The sequence below is a fragment of the Urocampus carinirostris genome, chromosome 17, assembly GCF_059441175.1.
Source record: "Urocampus carinirostris isolate Australia breed hairy pipefish chromosome 17, RoL_Ucar_1.0, whole genome shotgun sequence".
Lineage (NCBI taxonomy): Eukaryota > Metazoa > Chordata > Actinopteri > Syngnathiformes > Syngnathidae > Urocampus > Urocampus carinirostris.
In genome coordinates this window covers 10,914,191-10,938,050 of record NC_142365.1, presented here as the reverse complement: position 1 = coordinate 10,938,050, position 23,860 = coordinate 10,914,191, and the positions used below count along the sequence as shown (strand labels likewise).

At 39.3% G+C, this 23,860-nt stretch overlaps 2 protein-coding genes across 2 annotated transcripts in view; both read left to right on the top strand.

Annotated features, from left to right (window-relative positions):
• Positions 1-1,295, top strand: part of LOC148349211 (uncharacterized) — a 28,095-nt gene extending 26,800 nt beyond the window's left edge. The window contains exons 13-14 of the mRNA XM_088321109.1: positions 312-463; positions 646-1,295. Coding sequence (XP_088177235.1) covers positions 312-463; positions 646-772 — 279 coding nt within the window. The 3' untranslated portion in view covers positions 773-1,295. The remainder of the gene's footprint in view (positions 1-311; positions 464-645) is intronic.
• Positions 1,296-5,655: 4,360 nt separating this feature from the next.
• Positions 5,656-21,956, top strand: LOC148349210 (adapter molecule crk-like). The gene is made up of 3 exons (XM_088321206.1): positions 5,656-6,212; positions 12,929-13,524; positions 17,699-21,956. The coding sequence occupies exons 1-3, from the start codon at positions 5,993-5,995 to the stop codon at positions 17,831-17,833; spliced, it is 951 nt and encodes a 316-aa protein (XP_088177332.1). The 5' UTR covers positions 5,656-5,992; the 3' UTR covers positions 17,834-21,956.
• The last annotated feature ends 1,904 nt before the right edge of the window (positions 21,957-23,860 follow it).

The window sequence follows — 23,860 nt, the reverse complement described above, 5'->3', positions numbered from 1 at the left end:
TTTTCAGAATGAAAGCAAAATAATATCCAAGGTGCCTGTTTTTAAGCACTATATTTGATATTTTGTTTTGTAGTTTTTGTGTAGTATTTTTGTTGTACTTCTGTAGAAGTATTTTCTTACGATTTTGGACACTCAAAATCATTTGGTGTCATATAATGGAGAAAATGCCCAAAACGGGACGAAAAGCATGGTATTCTACACCCTAGATAAAAACATCGAAAGGCAGGGTTACGGTATCCTGAGAATATACTCTACAAAGGAGACCCCAATCCTGATATTTTCTGAAACCTCATGAAACATCTCTCCCTCAGAACATCGACATCCAGAACTTCTCCTCCAGCTGGAGCGACGGCATGGCCTTCTGCGCCCTGGTCCATTCTTTCTTCCCGCTGGAATTCGACTACAACGCACTAAACCCAGCTAACCGAAAGCAAAACCTGCAGACCGCCTTCACTACGGCCGAGTGAGTAATTTGTTTCCGTTCAGGAACACGGTGTGGTGCGCTGGGTCCACGGCACTAGACAGGAGAACCATACTGAGAGTCATCAACACAGCCCACAAAATCATGGGTTTCTCCCGCCCAGTCTGGACAACAATATCAATGACAATAAAGACCTATCCAAACATTTTTTTCCTGTCTCTCAGAACCCAAGCCGACTGTCTCCGCCTGATCGAGGTGGAGGACATGCTGGAGATGGGCGACAAACCGGACCCCATGTGCGTCTTCACCTACGTCCAGTCTCTGTACAACCACCTGAAGACGTTCGAGTAACTTCCGTAACTCTGTATCAGAGAAAAATAATGGATACATTTTATATCATGAATCACCTTTGGAAGAAGAATGTGAAAGTGAGTGTGGGTTTTTTCCTGTGTCTTTTACGCTTTTGCTGTGTTTACAAATGGAGCTTTTGAAGGATTTGAAATCCAGTGTGTAATGTACGATTATCCCTTGTTTTCCGCGGGGCTGATGTTCCCCAAAAAGTCCTGTCATAGTCAAAACACACAGAGAGAGTACTAACATTTATCTGTTACATATCAATAATATATACGATCAATGTTCCCTGTAATTTTCCAGGGGTCTGAGCGTTCACACAAAGTCGGTGAGCAACGCTTGAAACAACAGTGAGCAACAGCAATCCCAAGTGTGGCAAGATAATTCATTATCAAACATGTCCAAAACTTGACATCAAGTTACATTTTGCTGAGTTTCCGGCAATGCAAAATTATTTTTCTCTTTTAAATAAATTGACTCATGTACGATTGCAAAGGTTGCAGGGCCTACAAACGTCATTTGTTTTTACAGTTCTTTCACAAGATATCCATTTCTTTTTATTTCCTGGTAGATTTTTTCGCATAATTTTAACGTTTTTGGGGGCTTATTTGTAAGATACAGAACTGTACTTAATCACATTTTTGAGTGGAAGTACAATGTTGGCAACAAGATTCACTTGATATAATTTGAAATTTTTTGAATGCAACACAAACTTTTTCTTCTTTTTTCTGTGTTTTTTTTCTACTTTTTTTTTTTTAATTCCTATAAAAAAAAATCTCATTGTGTTTATATTTTCCGAGCTGTTACTTTTTTCTTTTTGTTCTCTATTTACTTTTTTCCTACATTTCTTTCTTTTCTTTTTTTCCGGCTTTTTTCTAAAATTTTTCCTTCTTTTTTTCTCTTCCTTTTGTTTCTTTTTTCTCAGCTTTTCACTCCTTTTTCATTTTGGTATTTTTTTCTTTTTTGTTCTATTCCCCCCTTCCTTTAAGTCATTTTGTGCATAGGTTTATTTAATATTTTGTCATGTTGGGATGAAAGAAGCAAAAACAACCTGAGGAGCTGTTTAGGACCCGAAAGAGCCGATTCCTTTTAGTGAGCCGAGCCGAAGAAGCCGGTTCTCGACATACTCTACTAACTTTACTCAACTTCGTTCTACTCTGACTCGACTTCAAAATACCGCATTTAGGACACAACGTCAGGGGAACCCGTGTATGTTTACCTTCATGCACTGTAACTTTGACTTAAGTCGCTTCTTAATAAGTCATTTTGAGCCCTCATTTTTGTGCGCTGGCTAGATTTTCTTCTTTCTGAGAATGTGCGAGCAGTGCGCAATGTGCACGCGCGCAGCTTAGAGGGAACACTGTATACGATTGTAACAAAGTAGCAACTATAGATCTACAAATAAAAACACAATACACAGAATCACAGTTGAATGAATTAAATTTATTGTAACTATACAATAGTACAACAAAAATGGAAGGCTTCTCCTTTCAGTGTAAGAAAGCGATGCAGAAAGTAGCCAGCTGGCTAGCTGCACACTAACATTGGGGATCCTAGGGTTGAGCCAGGTCACCACCATGATTAAAATACAAGAGTCATGAATGCAGCGGTTCCCCATGAGTTGTAGCTCTAGGTATTTCATTTATGGGTAATGGATCTGGTATTGGTGAGATACAGGCCCAGCAGCGCTGGCTTGTAAAAAATTGTTGTATTGCCGTATCAGTAGGCCGGACCTGCAGCTCTGCTATTGCCTCTGACGCCACCTCAGTCTCTTTCCGGACCCAATTACAGTCCATGGATCACCCGGTGGTAATCAGCATTTCTTTGCTCTCTTCTGACTTTCCACAGAGTCCGGTTTCATTGACGAATTTCTTTTCAATGTAACGAGCTGCTAAAATACTAGCTGTTGCCGTGTTTTGCAGTTTGTTTTGGGTGGACACATTGATTTGTTTGCCTGCCCTGTTTTTTGACTGACAGCATACATCAGCCTATCACAGTTGCACACAAAGACAGTCACGCCCACCTAACACAAACACACGCGCACACAAAGAACTCTCTGCAACCTGCCTTCTTGATAGCATTTGCTGTGTGTTGTCTTCTGCAGAACAAAATGCGAAATGAAAATGCGCAAAGTATCAAAACGGCTAAAAGTAAACAGCGATACAGAGAGGAATTACCGTATTGTAGAGAAACTGCACTGCCGCAAGTCCATTTTCCCCTAACCTTTTCCAATCGCTGACTCTGCCAACACAATGGACAGACATTGCATGCATTCACAGGAAGTGACCAAACTCTCCAGCTGTATAATAAAGGTTTGAACCCTTAAAGTGGTCATTTGTAATCAAAAAGTAATAGTTTGTTTGTCCCATGTTTCATGCCAGAGGATTAATTTATTTGGTCCAATGAAATTTAGCCTATTACAAACAATTATAATCAAACAAATGGATGACTTTATTTTGAAAAGCATCAACAGGAACTCCAACCTGTCACAAGGACACTCATGCGATGAAGCTTCATTTAAAAGCGCAGGTGCAATTGCCTGCCCTCTCTCTTTCTTTCTGGACAGCAAGCACTGAGGGGGGCCTTTCTGGTCTTTGGGACCATGGGGACTAAGAAGGCCAAAAAAGCAGGCCCGCACACCAATCACGAGGCTCGGTTGGCCCGTGGATCGGTCTCCTCCTGTGGAGCTGCCGTGAAGTCCGCAAGATCAGGCTACCAAAAGAGGGGAGAAAGATCCGTCATGTACTTGTTGAAATATTTTTCTGCCATCTTACAACTACGGAAGCCCTAATGACCATTTTGAAGGTAGTTTGTTCCAGTGATTTTTTTTTTATACCTTCCACAGCTTAACATTACATGTAATCATTGCCATTTCATTCTCTACCATTTCATTTTAGCCACTTGGCTGCAGGCTATAGATAGCTGCTATTGTTATAGTTAGCTGCTCCTTCTCTGATTCAGGCTCCCGACACTTTACAAATTCAATATTTTACTGTCCGTTTTAGGAGCTTCCCCAAACAGCTGTTAAAGTTAGCCTTTTACCTGAGCTCTGACCAGCTACATCTCTTTGCTCTTTCAGCTACTCCGGGTATATCCTGCTCATGCAGTCTTTGGTTGTCACTTTCAGTGGTTAACACCAGCTTTCCTATGCTTTTGCTGGCTAAAATTTATTCAAGAAAATAGGAACGTTGGCTTCCGAATTTTGTGTAATATATCCTTCGTGGCAGCACGGCAGCGCAGTGGTTAGCGCATGTGCGGCACAGTTATGAGGTTATGACAAAACCTCCTGTATGGAGTTTGCATGTTCTCCCTGTGCTTGCGTGGGTTTCCTCCGGGCACTCCGGTTTCCTCCCACATTCCAAAAACATGCATGTCAGGTTAATTGGCCGGTCCAAATTGTCCCTAGGTGTGAATGAGCGGGTGAATTGTCTGTCTCTGTGTGCCCTGCGACTGGCTGGCAACCAGTTCAGGGTGACCCCTGCCCCCACCTCCTGAAGATAGAGACCCTACTGAGGATAATCGTGCAGATAATGGATGGATTCTTCGGTCTTCAATTATATGTCTTCTTCGATGCACATGCTTCAGCCCCATGTCAAAATAACTCGAAGTCGTGAATTATTACACACTGACAAGGCATGGACAGACTAAGAATAGCAGATACATTGTGTCAAAATAAAGCTATTTTCCAATGTTCTTCATTCTACAAAATTATTTCTACCTCAAAACACGCAACCTCCGTGCACAGCAGCACCTACTGGTCAAATGAAAATATTGCAAGTAGCACAGACGTTCATGACTTATGGTTCACGAATATGTATATATACGAATTCTATTTATTCAATAATCTCAAATTTTGCATTTAAAGACAATTATCGCGATTGGAGTATTCCAAAACTTTTGGCTTCTTTAGTTATTGTTTGGATACTGTATTCATTGACTGGGAGTAAGAGACGCGCGTCATTATATATTCTAATAATTTATACAATTATTTTAAAAAAGGTCAGTCTCATTTTAAACAAACAGGTGTGATTCCAATTGTTTTTCTAAATAAAGACCTCGTTTTATTATTTTCACATTAATAATATACATACATCAAATTTTCATTCAGTATCAAGATGTAAATATCTCATATTTTAAGTGAGACGTGTTAAAAAAAACGACATTGTTTTCCAAACAAGAAGGTTGTGAATCACTAATGGCAACACGTCACTTGAATACACAATGTATTTTAATTCAATATTATTAGAAACTATTTGTTACTTATTTTAAGTGTGGCACGATTTATATGATGTAAATTATTTGAATGTTTAAAAATGGCTGACATGAACCACACACACGTGGGCTTCCTGTTGGTTTTTCAAAATCAAACACCTCCTTTAATGTTATCACGCTGTTAAATACATATGAATATAAATTAACATTTTATGTGTAATTGTATTTAGTATTATGATTGGGACGTGGTTTAAAACATTTATATTTTTGAATTATAAACACTCTTGACACGAAACACACGCGTGTGTTTCCGGTTGTTTTTCAAAATACACTTGCTCTTAAAGTTATCACCTATTTATAGATATCAAATATTAATTTAAAACCGGAAGAATAATTATATATTTCATTTCAGTGTGGCGTGGTTTAGAAAATGTTATTTGAATTTTCGAATATGGCTAAAATGAATATAAAAACATTCTTGAACACATTGCAAAATGCAATACGTGAGGAATATATCTTTTATGACATTATTTAGTACCACAATGTTTTAAAATTTAATTTTGTTCAAATTTAAACATTTTTAAAAAGTTAGATTTTTTTTTAAATTATTTTAATTAATTAGCACGATTTCAGATTACCATTGTTTTCCCGGATGTTCATGAACGCACCTCTTCCCATTGACCAGGCATCCCTTCCGGTAGATGAGGTCAACTTTTCCCTAGATCCGCCATTTCGGTCTGGTAGTTTTTCTTGTTTCTCGTTACGTTAGGCTTCCTTAGCTTATTTTATCGCACAAAACACTCCTTCTGTTTCTTTCTGATAACCCCCGAACCCTCCGTGCTGTTTCTACTCGCGAAAATTCCTTTTGAGTCTCGCTAACACACCTTTTCCCCCCTTTCTTCAATGCCGGGGGAGCGTCCCTGACACAAAGTTTTTGTATGAGTTGCGGATAGGGAAAAGAACGGAAGGGGGGACAGGGGCTCCAAACTGGGCGTTTATTGTTAAGTCATGGCCGGTAACTTTGACGCCGAAGACCGTTCGAGTTGGTTCTGGGGCAGACTGAGCCGCCAGGAAGCCGTTTCCCTGCTACAAGGGCAGAGGCACGGCGTTTTCCTGGTGCGGGAGTCCTTAACCAGCCATGGCGACTACGTGCTGTCTGTGTCTGAGAACTCCAAAGTGTCGCATTATATCATCAATAGCGTCAATAATAATCGACTCTCCAGTTCTGGTAAGTCTTTATATTTATCGTTTTCTACCCCGAACCTTCTCGAAACTCTGAAAAACGAGGTCCGACTTGGCAAGGCTGTGTGGCCTGAACTACACCGCTTTCGGAACAAATTCTCTATAGGGGAAAGTCGAATTTAAGGTTTTTGGTGTTATTATGCCCCTGGGAATGATATAAATCCCAATGTATGTATATTTTAATGTATTTTTTAAGAATTCGGCATAGGTTAAACACGTTAGTGATACTAATCAGTGGCGGGCCGTGCATTTCCCACATATGTCTTCTAAATCTAGCCAACCCTCAACTATTTTATTCTATAAAACATTTACCAAGAAAAGTCATGTTGATTTGTGACGCCCTTAATCAGGAGGTAGAGCGCTCGTCTTGGGATCAAAAGATCGCAGGTTCGATTCCCAGCTCTTTCATGTTATATGTCGAAGTGTCCTTGGGCAAGACACTGAATCCCTAATGCCCCCAATAAGCAGGTTGGCGCCTTGCATGGCTGCATGGCCGCTATTGGTGTGTGTGTGTGTGAATGGGTAAGTGTGAAGCACATTGGGAGGTCTTCATTGACTTGAAAAGTGCTATATAAATGCAGACCATTTACCATTCAAAGGGCTGCACAGATCAGACTATTGCAAACTTCAGACTATTATGACGCAATCCCCTGATCTAAAACCTACATGAGGGCAAGGAAAAACTTAAAAACCTCAACATGAGGAAAATGAAAAAAAAAAAAAAACCTTGAAGGGGTCGCACATGAGGTAATCCCCCTTCCAGGATTACCAGGCTGTTGTATTATCAAACAATGAAATAAAATATAAAAAAAATCAAAGTAAATATAGAGTACATAATAAATAAGATTAAAAAGAATGATCAGGTTGCAATGGATGTAGCATTAACAATTATGACATCAAACAAAAATAACTACCTATGGTTTTTATTGGCGTTCACTGTGTATTGTTACCCAATGCTAAATCTATTGCACTTTGGTCATCCCGGAAGAGGAATTACCACGTGTGAGGCTCGTTCTTAAGGTTTCTTGTTTTCCTCATGCAGAGGTTTTGAGTTTTTCCTTGCCCACATGTTGGTTTCAGATCAGGGGATGGTGTAATTGTAACCTGTGCAATCCCTTGAGACATTTGGTAATTAAGGGCTATACAAATAAATGTGGCTTGACAATAACCTCATGAAATTGGCACTGTTATTTAGAAATACAGGCAAATTTTACTCCCAAAATTCTTTGTTAGTGCACACATTCCCTCTCTTTCTTAAAATATATTTCAATTACTCTGTTGTACAGATTCTCCGTGCGTTTAGGTTTCATCTAGAAGTTAAATATTCATGTACAGGAAAAGATAATTTGATCTACTTTTGGCGTGACTTGAGCTGGTGAAGTGGAGTAGCGGGTGGTTCCAAAGGGGGGAGGAGACGGCGGATTAATAATTGAACTGCTTGTAAACGTGCACTTGCAATGATGGCAGTACCCTTAGAAGATTTCCTTGTTTTAGTCACCTTCTTTTTTTTTTTTATAATAGTTCAGATTATTGATTAGTTATGACCATGCAACTCAGCAAGGTTAGCGTTTCCTATGCCCTCTTTGTATTTCTTGATAATCGCAAGCTTTGATTCCATAGTTATCATGCTTTTGCATATCCCTTTAGCATCACTGCAAGCCTTGGGACCCATTGCGATGAAATACAATACAGTCAATATTGTGTCGCACACTCTTAGTTTTTACTAAGCACTCATGATTTAGAACTGATCGAAGAGAAAGACATTGTAGGAGGTAGTTTAGCAAATTGCATTTTGGCATTTTCATCATGCCGTGATGCAAACCAACAGAGACCAACATTTTATATGACACTGACCAAGAGCAAACGGGCACCATACTGATGTAACTTAACATATCCATTGACACGGCAAAGTTGGAATCTTGTATGTATTTGTCCAACAAAATAATGTTGTTGGTGTCGTAAAGGGAAGAAAATGCTGCTAAAAGGGAACAAAAACCATCATATTTCACACAATTGAGTGAAAACTTTGCAAGGCGGGGCGTCATATTCCGGGGTCTATCTTATTCAGTTAGTGCTTTGACAATAGAGATGATTATATGTTCATCATGCTCATTAAAATTTAAATTTCCAGCATGGGTTTGAAACGTTTTGTCCTTCAAATTAATCTTTTAAATAAACCCCCCAAAATTCCATGCCTTGCAAAAATAAAATATCAAAGATTTTTGTTGTCTGTACAGTTTGGTTGTGTCGCAAATGAAGGCTTGCAACCAAAATGAATCGATCCAGGATCCATCTTGCCAACCACAATGATTTTCTCGGTTTATATTTTTGAATGGGGTTGGGCAGGTTGTGCTATCACAACCGGGGGAGGGGAAGGGGGTGTGACTGCTCACATAGGCTTCCCTGGAATGTCTGTCATCCGGCCTGGTAGCGCACTTGCGCAGCCCGCCTTCTGGCTTTTACGCCTGTTTATTACACAACCTTTACCCTTTTCTTGGGCGTCTGCCCCCTCGGACGTTTTTTACCGCCTTTCGTTTCCGCTATGACGTTCATCTCTTAGGAAATGTTGAACGGTGTTCTGAAGATGTTTTGTTTTAGTTTTGCTTGTTCTACTGCAGGCTACTGACTTGGCTAGAGGGCTTAATCCAGGGGTTGGGATTGCTCCCTAGCCATTTATGGCTCCATTCATGAGTGCATCTGACTGAGATTAGTGCTGTTGCGAATATGACATATTAATCTAATCACGAATAGTTTTCATATTTGGGAATATTTTTGACATTCACGATTACCGTCTGCTTTTCTTTCCACCCCCTTTGAGACCACCCTCGACGGAAATATCGAGGAAATGACATAAAGGCGCAGCGACGCACAAGCGGAAGCAGGCGACATCGGCACTCTGTTATGTCGTCATCATGGCGGTGCAGCTTTTAGTTTCAAAACTACGTACCACTTGGGTATTTTAAATGCATTTTGGGTTTATACCGGGCGACAGAAGAAGCTGTCGGTGAAAGGAGCTAACGCAACTAATCTCAAGCAGCATTTGGAGTCCAGGCACCCGGTGCAATTCGCAGAGCGAGTCGGCAAGGTATAAATGGCAAACCAACCACGGGTTGCAGCCAGTCAATTTGATGTAAGTGTAGTTTACACACGGGTCACAACTTAAAAAGACGCACGCTACATTGCTACTGAAATGCTGCCGTTGAAATACAGTTGGCAAACCATTGTTCTACAATAGGGATTATTTGTGTGACAATTAATCGTCTCCAGAAATTACTAATCGTGACAGCCCTATCTGAGATAATTTTAGCGCTGTTGTAATCTTCTCTGTAACTTTCCAACTTTAATGTATGTGAAGCCGCGGCATTACAGTGAGCAGGTTGTTCGGTCCAGATTATATGGGGCAAAGTTGCAACAATGAATAGAAGACAGACGGAAAATGAATATTAAAAGCGTTGGCAACGACTTGGACCCTTGCTTCGTCTCTCAGCACGTCTATTCCATGTGAATAAGAGCGCATGCTTGTAGTACCCCTTTGGTCCAGCAGATGGCCCCTTAAAACCATGTTTTGATGCTTCAAATATTGAAGTATTGTGGACAAATAAGAAAATAGTGCACAAAACAGAATATTCTTCAATATTAAACAATAAAAAAAACTATCGAATAACAAAATATATACAAATGTATGCCACACTCCTGCAAATATATGCATATTCATCGGCTCGCTACAGTTTAACTGTACGGGTCAGGTGTATCGACATTTCGTTCTGTGTACATTGTTACAAAGAATGACAATACAAGTAAATTATATTATATATATTATATTATATATATTGGGTTGTTTTTTTAAGTGCAAAAAAATCCATCTTTGATGTTTAAGGGACATGAGATTTTGGAAAAAGAAAAAAATGCAAATGTGAAAACCCAGTAACATGATTTTAACGTTAACTGGGAAAAAACAACCACCATCACCCTTGCTCACCAACTCATTCACTCTTCCTCCTTTGAGAACATAAGTGTGAGCATGTCTATGAGGATCATGTTGAGGATGCTCTCAGTTTAGACAGCTCTTGCTAAGGCGCGTATCATGTCTCTTTCTTAACATGAAGCTTGTTATTGTTTTCTAGTTTCCAATGAGATAAGAAAGTATAGTATGAGTGTGCATTAGATTATAAGTGAAATAAGGGTGGGCACTTAAAAGCCTCAGCTTCAGCCAACTCCTTTTGGGCACATGTTTATGTAAATATTATTTTTTTTCTGTGTTTGGTGCACATAATTTGTTGTTCCCTTTTGTTAATCAGTGGTTAATACTGTTTTTTTTTTTTTGTGCTGTGCCCAAATCAATTCGATTCATTCATTTAACTGAAATAGGAAGTATCTCACTTGCCCACACGCTGTCATTATTAAGTTAACAAGCAAGCGCTAGCAATAAAGCGAGAAACCAGAGACGTTACGTTTCCTCACTTAATCACTTGGACTTTGCCAGAAAATGAAAACCTGATGCCTGACAGGTAACTTAAAATTAGTTTTATCTGGTTATATCAGTATCAGAAATATTTTATTAACACTCCACTTATTAAAACATGAATATTTTGTTTGTTTGTACATGATTCAATTGTTTGTTTGTTTGTAAATGATTCAAATTGAATCTTTTCTTCCGGCGCCGTCACGAATGGCAGCCACTCCAGCAGCTCCCGTGTTATTTTCGATTGTTCTCGATTGTTCTCAGCTCAGGGATGCTGCTGGAAATGTGAATTTCCCTTCGGGGATGAACAAAGTATCTATCTATCTATCTATCTATCTATCTATCTATCTATCTATCTATCTATCTATCTATCTATCTATCTATCTATCTATCTATCTATCTATCTATCTATCTATCTATCTATCTATCTATCTATCTATCTATCTATCTATCTATCTATCTATCTATCTATCTATCTATCTATCTATCTATCTATCTATCTATCTATCTATCTATCTATCTATCTATCTATCTATCTATCTATCTATCTATCTATCTATCTATCTATCTATCTATCTATCTATCTATCTATCTATCTCTATATCTATCTCTATATCTATCTCTATATCTATCTCTATATCTATCTCTATATCTATCTCTATATCTATCTATCTATCTCTATATCTATCTAATCTTACCATGTGGAGGTTTTTGTTATCAAGCACAGTTAAACACTGCTTCAGATGATTTAACTGAAGTAAAAAATATCTTACACACACGTGCACAGTCATTAATCAGTTAACAAGCAAACGCTAATATCAGCGAGCAACCAGAGACAAACGCTAGGTTTCCTCACTTAAAAATCCAAATAACAAATAAATAAAAACAATGTTGTGGCCTACCCTGCTACTGAGCTCCCTTCATCATCGTCAGTGACTCCATGTTTTTGTTTTGCTTGTGGCCTCAGCATAGTGGTGCTCCCGTGCCATATCACTTTTGCAAAGCTCGCAAGTCAAGCACTTTTTTGTTTTGTGACGTGCGGAGTGCTCCCACACTTATGCAGAAACTGTTTTCTCAGTGTCCGTCATGTTTCATTGGTTGAACTGACCGTACATACGCTTTGAAAAAGCACCTTATTCTGCACCCCACTCTGTTATGATTGCCGACTGGCCCTGAGTGTTAAGCACTGACTCCGCGACGTTGCCAGTGTCGCATGAATCATGCGTCACAGATCGTTTAAATAATTAATTTCCAACTCTTTCATTCATCAATTTTATCAATTCGTTGTTACAGTTCCATGTTCGATTATTGAAAAAGCTATGAGGATTGTGCATAACAATGGGTATAAAGAACATACAGTTTATTCAACACATGTTTAAAATTTGAGGATATAGTGAAACTTAAATCCCTATAATGAGTGTACAAGGAAAGAAACAAATATTCAACCATGGTTTCCCAGCAGAGCAGACACTCGTCATCTCAGGGGAATCCAGAACTTAAAGTTCCAGTATTCTCGCACAACATTGAAGCTCCATTGTGCCCCCTGAAAAAGCTATTTACCTATGTAAACAACCCTAAAACCCCTTATTTACATCAAATAAAATTTAAAAAATACCTAACGTATTTTGGATAAATATACTAAAGAAGATGAATTAAAAGTTTCTTTGGGTGTCACTAGCAATTCTATTATAAGATTTGAATATTATATCTGTTTTTCATTTTTAAGGTAAAGTTATGTCTTGTTTTGATTTTGAATGTTTGTCTTGCGAAGAAAAACATGGAACAGGGGTATGCACTTAAAAGCGTCAGATTCATCCCACTCCCTTTGCGCACATGCTCAAGTTCTGTATTATTGTAATAGGAACAAAGCCACAAACAAACATCCACACACTACTTAAATGTTACCTCTATCTTTCTCTTACACTTTATTAAAAAAGGACCTTTTTTGTAGATGTAAAGTCATTAATATAGTCAAAAAATCTTTGCGTTTTGGACACAGTGCCGTCCGCTCCACTGTTTGACAGCATACACTAGCCTATCACAGTTCCGCACACACAGTTTGGTTATTTAATAAATTATACAGATGGAGAAATTGGCATTTTTGTCTTAATTTGAAAGCCTAGATAGTATTTAATTTTAAAATCTGACTGTAAAATGTTTTGCTGATTAACCAAATCCACCTAGCGACTAGATGGCAGGCATCCTGTTGCGTGTGTTTAAACAAGTCTCCATTCTATCAGGTGGGCCACCGCCACGCTTTCGTATTGGGGACCAGGAGTTTGAGGCCCTACCGGCCCTGCTGGAGTTCTACAAGATCCACTACTTAGACACCACCACCCTCATAGAGCCGATCACCAGATCAAAGCACATGGGATTCGTCAGCGCTACTCCCAGCGGCCCCCCGCAGCAAACCGAGGAAGCAGAGTTTGTCCGGGCGCTCTTCGACTTCCTCGGCAACGATGACGAGGACCTCCCGTTCCGCAAGGGTGACATCTTGCGCGTGCTGGAAAAACCTGAGGAGCAATGGTGGAACGCCTCCAACCAGGACGGACGCGCCGGGATGATCCCTGTCCCCTATGTGGAAAAGTACCGGCCCGCCTCGCCTACGGCGGCCGGCTTGGGTGCTCCCTTGACGGGTACGGGACAAGGGGCTGCGGTCGGGGGAGCGTCTGGTACCGACGGGACAGGTCCGCCACAGGCTCTTGGTGACCCGGGCCAGTATGCCCAACCAGTGGCCGCCGCCCAGCTACCCAACCTACAGAACGGGCCTGTGTACGCCCGGGCCATTCAGAAGAGAGTGCCCAACGCCTATGACAAGACAGCACTGGCTCTCGAGGTATTATTTTTACTGTTTTTATCGTGTCCTTCATAAAGGTAATCCCAAATTCTTAAACATGCAAAATGTGGGGGAAAATGTATGTCTGTCTGTGGGACTGTCTGTCGGTGTCTGTCTCTATCTCTGTCTGTCTGTCTTTCTCTTTCTGTCTCTTTCCTTTTCTTTACCTGTGTCTTTCTGTCTGTCTCTCGGTCCCTCTCTGTCGCTTTCGTTCGCTCTCGCCCTCTCTCGCTCTCACCCTTTAAAATGTCATTGGTATATTCCAACTATTTTCGGAGATTATGCATTTTGAAGACTGTATGTTGTTTCTTCGTCAACCTGCGCTTTGACATCATGGGAGAAAAACCAGACCCCTAGCAAGCCAGTAGCCATATTTTACTTGTGACTTAATCTTAAAATGATGCGGGTTTTTTTCAAGGATTTATAGTTCCGTGTTTGTGATTTTCCCCTTTTGTTATTTGAGTGGTGGAATGCTTGGTCAACCATAATTCTTTGGGTTTTAATGGCGCAGGCAAAAAACATGCGGTGAGCAGCCAGGCTAACAGGGAACCAACAACAAAAAGTGGCAACGGCTATGGTGACAAACGCAAAGCTTGCCGGAAATAAACAGACCAAGGAACACAGCAAAACTGGCGCATTAGGCAGCCAGGCTAACCGGGATCCAAGAATGAAAAACTGCGACAGCTTTCGCCATAATCGCACAGCCTACAGGGAATAAGCCATGGTACAAACTATAACTAGCACTAATGCCAGGCTTTGCAGCCAATGAGCAACAACCGGGAGCAAACAAAACGGAAAGCCTTCGGAAGCCCTGACTGTAACGGGGAGCTAGCCAGGACACGGGCGATAAAAACAAAAGACAAACGTAAAGCCATAATCGCCTACTTCCAAGCTGAAATGAGCAGCATGCAACTTCTGTTCACTATAGTTACTGTCTGTTTCAAAGCTGCCCTTGCCTGTTGTGTTAATAGGATTCACTATTTTAAATGTACTGTGTTCCTTCAATGACGTCACAGCTCCACAGCAAACAAGCCAGTGAAATTGAGATTAAATTTCTCGTCCCCTGGTACGTGGAATATTTTGCAACATAATTGTGGGGAACATGACACGTTTTGTGCCTAATTGGGGAAAAAAAATCAGTGTTGGAAGTATTACTTGTCCAATAGTAAAATTAGAAAAAATGATCAGGAATAACTTTAAATCCTGTGCCATCCTTGATGTTTGTTCTATCTATTAACAGAGATTCTGATAACAGGCCTGCTCGCGACTGAGCACACTCGCATAAAAGTGTCTTCACAAATGCGAGCTGAGGCCGTGCACGGACGAGCGCATGAATGCCACACTCTGTACATTGTAAGGAGAGCGATTCATTGTGATGCGCTTTCTGGGAGCTGCAAGTTGACAAGTGATTCACAACCTTTTGTCAATGTGGCTTCGTATTCACTTGATTTTCTGAAAATGTCACAAATATTGTCTTTGTTCATCCAATTATGGTGGCAGGCGTAATATGATCTCATACTATCGCACAATTAAGCCGTTTATACGCTTGTTGCCCTTAGGTTGACGGACTACATCATTACACCCCGAATTCAGTAAAGGGGGATGTATCAGGCACATGCAAACCACTCCCCATGGGCCACATTACGTGAGCATATTGAATAAGAATAGTAAAAATATGATTTAAAATAAAGTAGTAATACTATTTTTTTTTATTTGGTGCAATGACATCTTTCTCCCAAAATATTTTGCACGTAACTCGAAATAAGTGTTAAACGAGTGCTAATAATTTACTGACATGCAAGCTTAGTCCTCAGTGGTGATCAGTAGTAATTGTTGAGGAGTAACTTGTCCAAGACAGCTGGGATTTTAGCCAACACACGCCTATTAACGTTATTGGTGTCACTCTTGTCCCAGGTGTCCCCTTCTGTCTCCCTTTCATAAAAAAATATGTTCTTTGTAAACCATTTTGACGACATTAAAATGTACTGTGCTCGAAGACATAACACTGATTTAGACGTCCTGGCTACATTTTTCTTTCTAATTGTATTTATATTGTTTTTTCATTTTATTAGTTAAAAAAAACACTGAGAGATTTACTAAAAAAATCAAACATGAGGCCCCCCAGAAAAATCTGTTTTAAGTTTTTTTTTCAAGCATTTTATGAAACTTAGGGCTCCAAAAGGGGACATATATGATTTTGCTTTAATTACTGTTTGAATACAAATGTAACAGATCCAGACTCTGTATCAGAAGATACTTAAAATCAAAGAAATCATATATTGCCTCCTGGCCCCGTCGCCTTTTCCAAATTTTAGAACCAAATGCGTCAGTAAGCAGTTATGAGCGGTCTCTAGTGGTAGCCTCTGGGACTGCTTGTGAACTGTATTTTCATGCGCATTGCTAGCAAGATTTTTTTCTGCAAATGAAACTATTATGTCGAAATTCTTGCTTCTAGATGTGCTTGTATGAAGTGGTACCACTGAATATGATTTGCATTACATGTGTGCTATTTATGGCTTGAAAGTTTTTCTCCTAAAAACAGTGATTAAAATTTGGCTGAATGGTTGTACTATAACAAATATTTTGAAATTACATTGAAGACTAAACTTTTTTTCTGACCAAAGTTATTTTTTGGGGGGAGGGGTTGATTTTAAAAAAATGGCTTTGGCGCTGCTGATCATTAAGTATCAAGCCTCTTCTAATGATTTCAGCATGATAAATCGCCACTAGATGGCAGAAATGGCTTTAATTCGATCTTTTTTCCACACATCAAGGAATGTGTTGCTTCCTCTATCTAGCAATTGAGAGTGTGTGGGCGGCCCCTGAGTGACAAATCATTTGATCACCTCACCGGAAACATCAAGCACTGAAAAGTTCTTGCTAAGTTTGTGCATCCTCCTTGCAATAAAGTCTTATTTTGCAACAAAGAGCCCTTTAGTTTATGGAAAGCATTTATATATTAAGGGATCAGAATTTTCCGCGGATCCCCGCTGTTTTTGAACCCCAAAGGTCATTCCCGTAAATTGTATAAATTCGATGAGAAAATATTTTGGGGGGGTGAGGTATGATACGTGACTGTTTCATCACCCCAAGTTAGCAGTTAGAGATCGCGAGAAAAATCGGCAAAAAGAAGCGCAGCGCATTAGATCTATAACACACAACAAATAGATCGACTCCTACCATTGGTCGATAGGTTCGCTGATAACCAATCAGCGGAGCTTTTGTTCAGAGCATTGGCTTTCTCAAACATGGCGCTCCTTCCGGTCTTTTCAAACGGTGAAATGAGTGTTTGAAAAAGTAAATATGAAAATACTAAGAAAAGAAGACGAGGCTTTTGTCTCCGAAATTGATAAAGGAATCAAGAATAAATTTAAGTGGTCATGGCTGGAGAAGACTGTCACAGACTGACATGTATTTTCTTTAAGCATGTTCAGTTTGTGCATTCTATTTTCAAATTAATGATGAATGGTTAATAATGTATATATTTTCATATATATTGTTGATTAGTAGCTAAATACAAGGTCCATCTTCATCATCAAAACACAACAACAATGGTGATGGTTGTAACATTGTAATCCCCCAATTGTTTTAAACATCTTAAAACTGAAAAAAATTACATGGTTTCTGTTTTGTTGGATTTAATTCATTCTAGTGCAATTTTCACATAGCAAATAAGATAAATGCCGTTGGCTTCGGGTGGGTTTGCCCCCCTGAGCCCCCCACCGGGCTCCGCCCTGGACCTGGCCGGGGCCTGCGGCCCCTGGACCCTGGCTATTTCAGCTGAAAATGAAAATCTCCATTCTGATCCCTGTATATTGGAAGTATCACAAATACAAAAAGGCTTGAAAGGTTCTGCTTAAAATGCATCCTTTCACAAAAATATTTTTTTCTCAGTTTTCTTGTAAATTATTTTTCTCAAGAAACTTAGCAATGTGCAACTGTCGTTTACTAAACAATGGTAAAAGCTAGAAACAGTTTTTTTCTGATAAAAGATGGTTAAGGCTTGATAGCTACAAAACAAAATGTTCTTCTTTTAAAAATGAGTAATAATGGCAAATAGCGGCTGGCACCCGCACTTCTCATTTGAGAGAAATGTCTGGCATTGAAAAAGTTGATAGAAATTAGACAAATGTGAATTGCTGTTTGACTGAAGGTTTTGCTGTGGCTTCCCCAGGTAGGAGACATGGTGAAAGTGACCAAGATCAACGTGAACGGCCAATGGGAGGGCGAATGCAAAGGCAAGCGCGGCCACTTCCCTTTCACGCACGTGCGACTGCTGGAACAAGCCCACGCGGATGACGACAGCTGAGAAGAACAAGAAGAAGAAGAAGAAAAAAACCTAAAGAAGCACACATCAACTGAGAAAAACTACGAGCGAAACAGGTAGCAAGCTCTCGAGGCCAAACAGGGACAAGTTTAGATTTGAATTTTGAACAGACTCACGAGCAAAGCAGAAAAGTCAATTTTATTTTGGTTGTTGTTGCAGACCGCCAAACCCATACAATAACATTTCATTTTGTACATTTTTTTAATTGATGAGGTGTGTGAATGGAAATGTTTTTATTTTTGCGATCCTCTGTAATGAATTTTGAACCTAGTTGTGCCTGCCATTTCATATTCATACTTCATTACCAAAAAGTGAATGTTTACACATCCGGCGTAAAGATGGATGATCAATAATCGCATAAAAGGGCCTTGAGAACATACAGGTATTAAGTAATGCTAGTGGATCGAGTATATGTGAAATGGTAAATGGGTTGCGTTTCTATAGCATTTATACCAGTCAGTGAAGACCTCCCAAGGCGCGTTACAATGTACTTCACACTTACCCATTCACACACCGATAGCGGAGTCAGCCATGCAAGGCGCCCACCTGCTTATCGGGGGCATTCGGGGTTCGACATTTAACGCAGAGGAGCTGGGAATCAAAACGGCGACCTTTCGGTTCCAAGACGAGCGCGCTAGCTCCTGAGCTACTGTTTCCCCGTTGGTAAATTTTCGTGTCACAAAGTTTGGCAATTGCATATTAACCTAGCATTATATTAAATTTTTTGGGGTATCACGCAAATGTCAATTCCTCAGAACCTAGTTCACAACGTTATAGAAAGTAAAATTCTAAAAATATTTTTTCAAGATGGTTACTAATGGCTTAGTATACTTCCAGCTCATTACAGTAGACCCCTTGGATACTAGATTAACCTGTTGTGAAGTGGGAATCGTTAAGGGGGGATGGAAACATATGGTGATCAATGTGTTTCAACCCCTACGGTAAAAGCATTCAAATTGTACATTAAAACATTAATGAGCACGACTTGTATAGAATAAACATGTAAATGATTCAAAAACATTATAATTATATGCGTAAAGGAAAAATGAAATCTTATTTACCTTCGGTGTGATGTAACTTGAGCTGGTAAAGTGGAGTAGTCGGTGGATGCAGAGGGGGCGAGAGACGACGCATTAAAACTGATTTTAAAATTTCCAATTGCGAAAATTGGCATGACCTTAGAAGACTGGCTTTTTAATGGCCTCCTTATTTTCAATAATTGTCTCAATCGAGGATTGTTTACAGCCATATTTCTTGACAAGGGTAACAATAAACGTGATTTATTTTTGGGGGGTGATTATTATCGCAAGCATTGTTTCTATGGTTATATTTTTTTCTTTTTACTTTAGCATCACTGCAAGTCTTGGGACCCATAGACAAGCAAATTCAAAATTCTGAACTGAACAAAAAGAGAACATTATGGGAGGAAATTCTGCTTATATCATACTGGCTTCTTCATGGTGCTGTGATGTAAACCAATGGTAGCCAAGCGTCATCATATAATGTCAACCAATAGCATAAATAGCAAAGTTTAAGGCCCGCAGTGTTTGAAATTAGTCATTTCTTTGGCACACAAAATCATTTGTTGTTGATGTCGCACGGCGCGGAAAACGCCATAAACGGCTGAAAAACATATATTGTAACGGGAAACTATCGTAAGGTAGGAACACTGTAACCAAGGGGTCTGCTGTACTTGTTAGCTCACTATGATACAATTAGCAAAACTCTAGAAACAGTTCTCAAGTTGGATACGAATTGCTTAGTGTACTTTCAGCCCGGTATTATGTTTTCCCTATTATCGTACCTTAAAGAGGAAAACTTTCTCGTTGTTTTTGTTTGTTTTTAAATCTTGGTTGGCTTTTCAAATACATTTCACGGCAAGGATATTTGTGACTCAAGTTTTACCTACGAATGAGCTTCACAACTTTTCCATACAAACAAACCGAAACCTTTCACATAAAACCACAACGCTGCTTCATTTTATACCTGTATAGATTTTTATATGGTGCCGTGGTCCCAAGAAAGTGGCACTAATTTATAATTTATAATGCAGACAACTGTTTTGCAAGGTTTTGATTTTTCACATAGGAACAGACTGAATTGGACAATGTATATCAATAGCACCAGTAGCTAAAATTCAGTACCAAAAAAACTCACATATTTACTTAAAATTGCATGAAATAATAGAAATGCATTACGTTCTTTACCTAATCCTTAGTTTCCGATTGCAAGAATAATAAATCTAGATTCCGAGACCAAAATTGACCTCGTGAAAATCCTGGGAACAAAAAGAGTCCCATGTCGGTATAGCTTTTAAGTAAAATGTTTAAAATATCTGATCATAAACTATTGGAATTGATAAACACAAATAATATAAACACTAACATTTTTTTCTCTGAGGGGAAGCCAATAAAATAATCGTGTTTTCTCAAGAAAGGTAATCATACTCTTTTACGAAAGTGTTTTTTCTTGGGTGTATGTGTACACAAAATAAACAGCGCTCTTACAGTCATTTCCTGAAAAGTATTTCGAAAATAAAACAAGACATTATGCATTGTGTTTAATAAAGTCGGGAAAATTCTGATTTGATTAGCAAAACAAAGTATGATGATAGGAGAATGAAAAATATACCAAACCTTGTTTTAATTGTCATTTCACATTCGTTTTAAAGTATTTACATTTGTGTTAATTTTACCTTGTTGATAGAATTATTTAAATACAGTAGACCCCCCCCAGGATATTTATCTGTTCTAAGGTGGGGGATCACATAATAAAATTGATTTGTAGCAGGGATAGAAACCCATGGGATAAGACAAATTAATTCTGAACCCTCGGTGCACTAGCTAAAAATATTAAATATATATTAGGTATTACTCATGTGATTTAATAGCGTAAATGAATAGGCATGCAAAAGAAAAATGACATTGAGCTGGTTAAGTGGAGTAGCAGGTGGATGCAGAAGGGAGAGGAGACGGCAGATAAAAATTAAAACTAATTTGGAGACAGCCACTTGCGAGGGTTCTCGTGCCCTTTGAAGACTTTGTGTCTATACTTGCCTTCTTATTTTTCCTAGCTTGGCGAGGGTGCCTGTTTGTGTGCCTTCTTCGTGTTTCTTGATAGTCGTTAGCTTTGTTTCTATGGTTATCATGTTTCTGCTTTTGCCTTTAGCATCACTGCAATTTCTCGGACCCATACCAAATAAATACAGTACAAAAATACAGTATCGAGGCAAGGATGTGGAAAGTATTCACGAACTTCTCAAAAATATGAACTGAATGGAAAAATAAGCATTGTGGGGGGTAGTTCAGCCGATAGCATTTTCATATCGCAGTGCCGCAAACCAATAGCAGACGAGTATTTCATTGAATGTAAACAAATGGCAGACAGGCATCTTAGAAATGTAACTTGTCTTAGGCACAAACACCGTGAATTTCTAATGGATTGCCCACGAGAAATTTGTCGTTGGTGTGGGTAAAATGCAGTAAAGAGGGGGCGGAATAAAGTGATTCCACACTGTAGAGTGAAAACATCATACGGCGGGGTCGCCGTATCCCGGGGGTCTACTTTACATTTTATTATCTCAATAAGGCCATGAGCCAAACCACCTACTAATATTGTGGGCTTTATTTGATTTCCCCCGTTCGGATTCAAAGATGAACTGCTGCTAAGTGCTGAAAGTGTTAGTGTTTAAGTGTTTTAAGTTTTTTTAATTTTTTTTTTTTATTCAAAGTTGATGCCAAAAAAACAACATTTCCAAACTTCCTTAAGTATTCAGATAAATGGTCTTAAATATGATTAATGTCCTAACTCGTAAATGCTGAACAAAACCACTTTTGAGTCTTTTAACACGCACCTTAATCCCTTGGCTCCTTCGAGTCTGTAAACCAAAAAAATAAATAAAGTGGAAAACGCATTTCCTGCAGAGCTAAATAAATGTGCCATTCCGAAATCGGCGAGGACCACAACAAGCAACCATGTAATATTTCCATTTCATTTTGTACATTATGTCAGTGTTATGAAATTGAAAATATATTTGAGTTCGGTTTATTTTTCTGTATGCTGTTGTGTGTAATATACTTTAGTCAATAAACAAATACCGACATGACGAGGTTCTTTTTCCTTATCACAATTTACACCAGGGGGCGCCAACGGAGTGCCTGCGGTTCCCAGGTAGACCCCTATGAACTGAGTAACTCGCAGACCCTTTCTGAAAATAGCTTATCAGTAATAGGTCAGTCATTTTTTTAAGAAATTTGGTTTCAAACATTTTTAACCCTTCTAATAAAAACAATTTGGCAATAACATGGTAATATCATTATTGTAGCATAATAACTTGTTTTTATAGAAAGGCTGCCAGTTTGATGTACATATCACGCTAATACAGGGAAGTCAAACTCCTTTGAGCTCAGGGACCACATGATTGAATAAACTTTGTCACGGGGATAGCGGATAAAAGCAAAAGAAAGAAATGGAGGGAGAAAAGGAAAGGGAGGAAGAATGAGAGAAGAAAGAGGAGACAATGACAGAAAAGGAGAAGGAAAGAAAAGTTTTATAGAGAAAGAAAGAGGAAATAAAGCAAAAACGAAAAAATGGGAAAAAAGCATGAGAAAAAATAATAATAAATAATAATTTCCTTTGTATTGTCATTCTTTGTAGAACGAAATGTCGATACACCTGACCCGTTGTAGCGAGCCGATGCAGCCAACAGAGGGCGCCGCCATTACCAATGTTATAAGTCTTAGGTATGACTCGGCTGAGGCGCGAACCAGCGACCTCCAAATGGAGAATGAAAAAAGAGAAGGATGAAGAAAACTGAGAAAGATGGAAAGTGATAGAGACAATAGAATGATATATTGAAAGCGTGATAAATCAAGAGACAGACAATTAAAAAGGAGAGAACAGACAGAAAGAGACTGCGTGGAAGAGGAAGACTAGAAAAAGAGAGTAAGAGAAGGCAAAGAAAGAGAAAGTGAGTGAAAAAGAGCAAGAGAAGAGGCAGATTGAGGAAAGAGAAGACCAAAAGAGAAAAAAACATGAAAGCAAATATAATGAAAAACAAAAAGGAAACTGAGATAAAAAAAGAGAAAGGGAGAGATAAAAACAGCTCTAGTTGTTTTGTGACAACAAGTTGACCTATTTAAAACTGCAGCTCGTTTTTGTCTTGGGCTTCTCCCGGCCTTTTGCGGGCTGGATTAAAACTCTTGGTGGGCCTGATAAGGGTCGCAGACTGCATCTTTGACACCCTTGCAATAGATTTGAAAAAAAAAATGCATACAAAACTCAGTCCTTTCAACGGACATAAAGCATTTAATACGCCACAAAAGTAAAGGACCTAACGCCACTTCCACAAAGTTTGTTTTCTAACACGATGTGATACTAGACATTTTGGAACGAAAGTTTTTCCACAGTGATTTGGGATCCGAGGTTGGATCATCTAAAGAATGGGAAAACTACAAAAAACAACGGCGACCAGATGATGAAGGTGCTTTATCTGAGTTAGAGTTGGAGGCTCTTCCTGCTACTAGGAACAATGGGAAACGGTACTACCCCTACCCATAAAAAAAAAACTGGAGAGGAATGGGCTCCAACAGGCTCTACTTGCCCAAGACACACCACAGAAAAAGTGTTGCCCCAATGACCAGGTGGTTAAGGAATCCAAGAGCTGTGGTACAAGTACAAACTTCCATCCATCCATCATCTGCACCTCTTATCCTCAGTAGGGTCGCGGGGTAAGTACAAACAATGTAGGAGTATTCCCTGTTCTTAATTTTGTTCACACTTGACCGCCTGGGTCGTCTGGGCACCACTTTTCTGTGGCTTGTCTTGGGCAAGTACATCCTGGTGGCACCCATTCATCTCCAGGCTGTTTTGGGAGTAGGGATTTGCTCCACCAAACAGAAATGGTGAACATACGTGAAAATATCATTGTGAATAAAGTACTGCTAATAAAAGATGTAGCTTTGTCCCCAGTGTCTGTGTGCGTCTTACAGAAATACTGCAAAACTACAA

Bases quoted from the DNA above. Each gene is read 5' to 3' on its own strand.
- LOC148349210 (XM_088321206.1), top strand. From the start codon at position 5,993: ATGGCCGGTAACTTTGACGCCGAAGACCGTTCGAGTTGGTTCTGGGGC. The intron at 6,213-12,928 runs GTAAGTCTTTAT...CCATTCTATCAG, and splicing joins TAATCGACTCTCCAGTTCTG to GTGGGCCACCGCCACGCTTT. The intron at 13,525-17,698 runs GTATTATTTTTA...TGGCTTCCCCAG, and splicing joins AGACAGCACTGGCTCTCGAG to GTAGGAGACATGGTGAAAGT.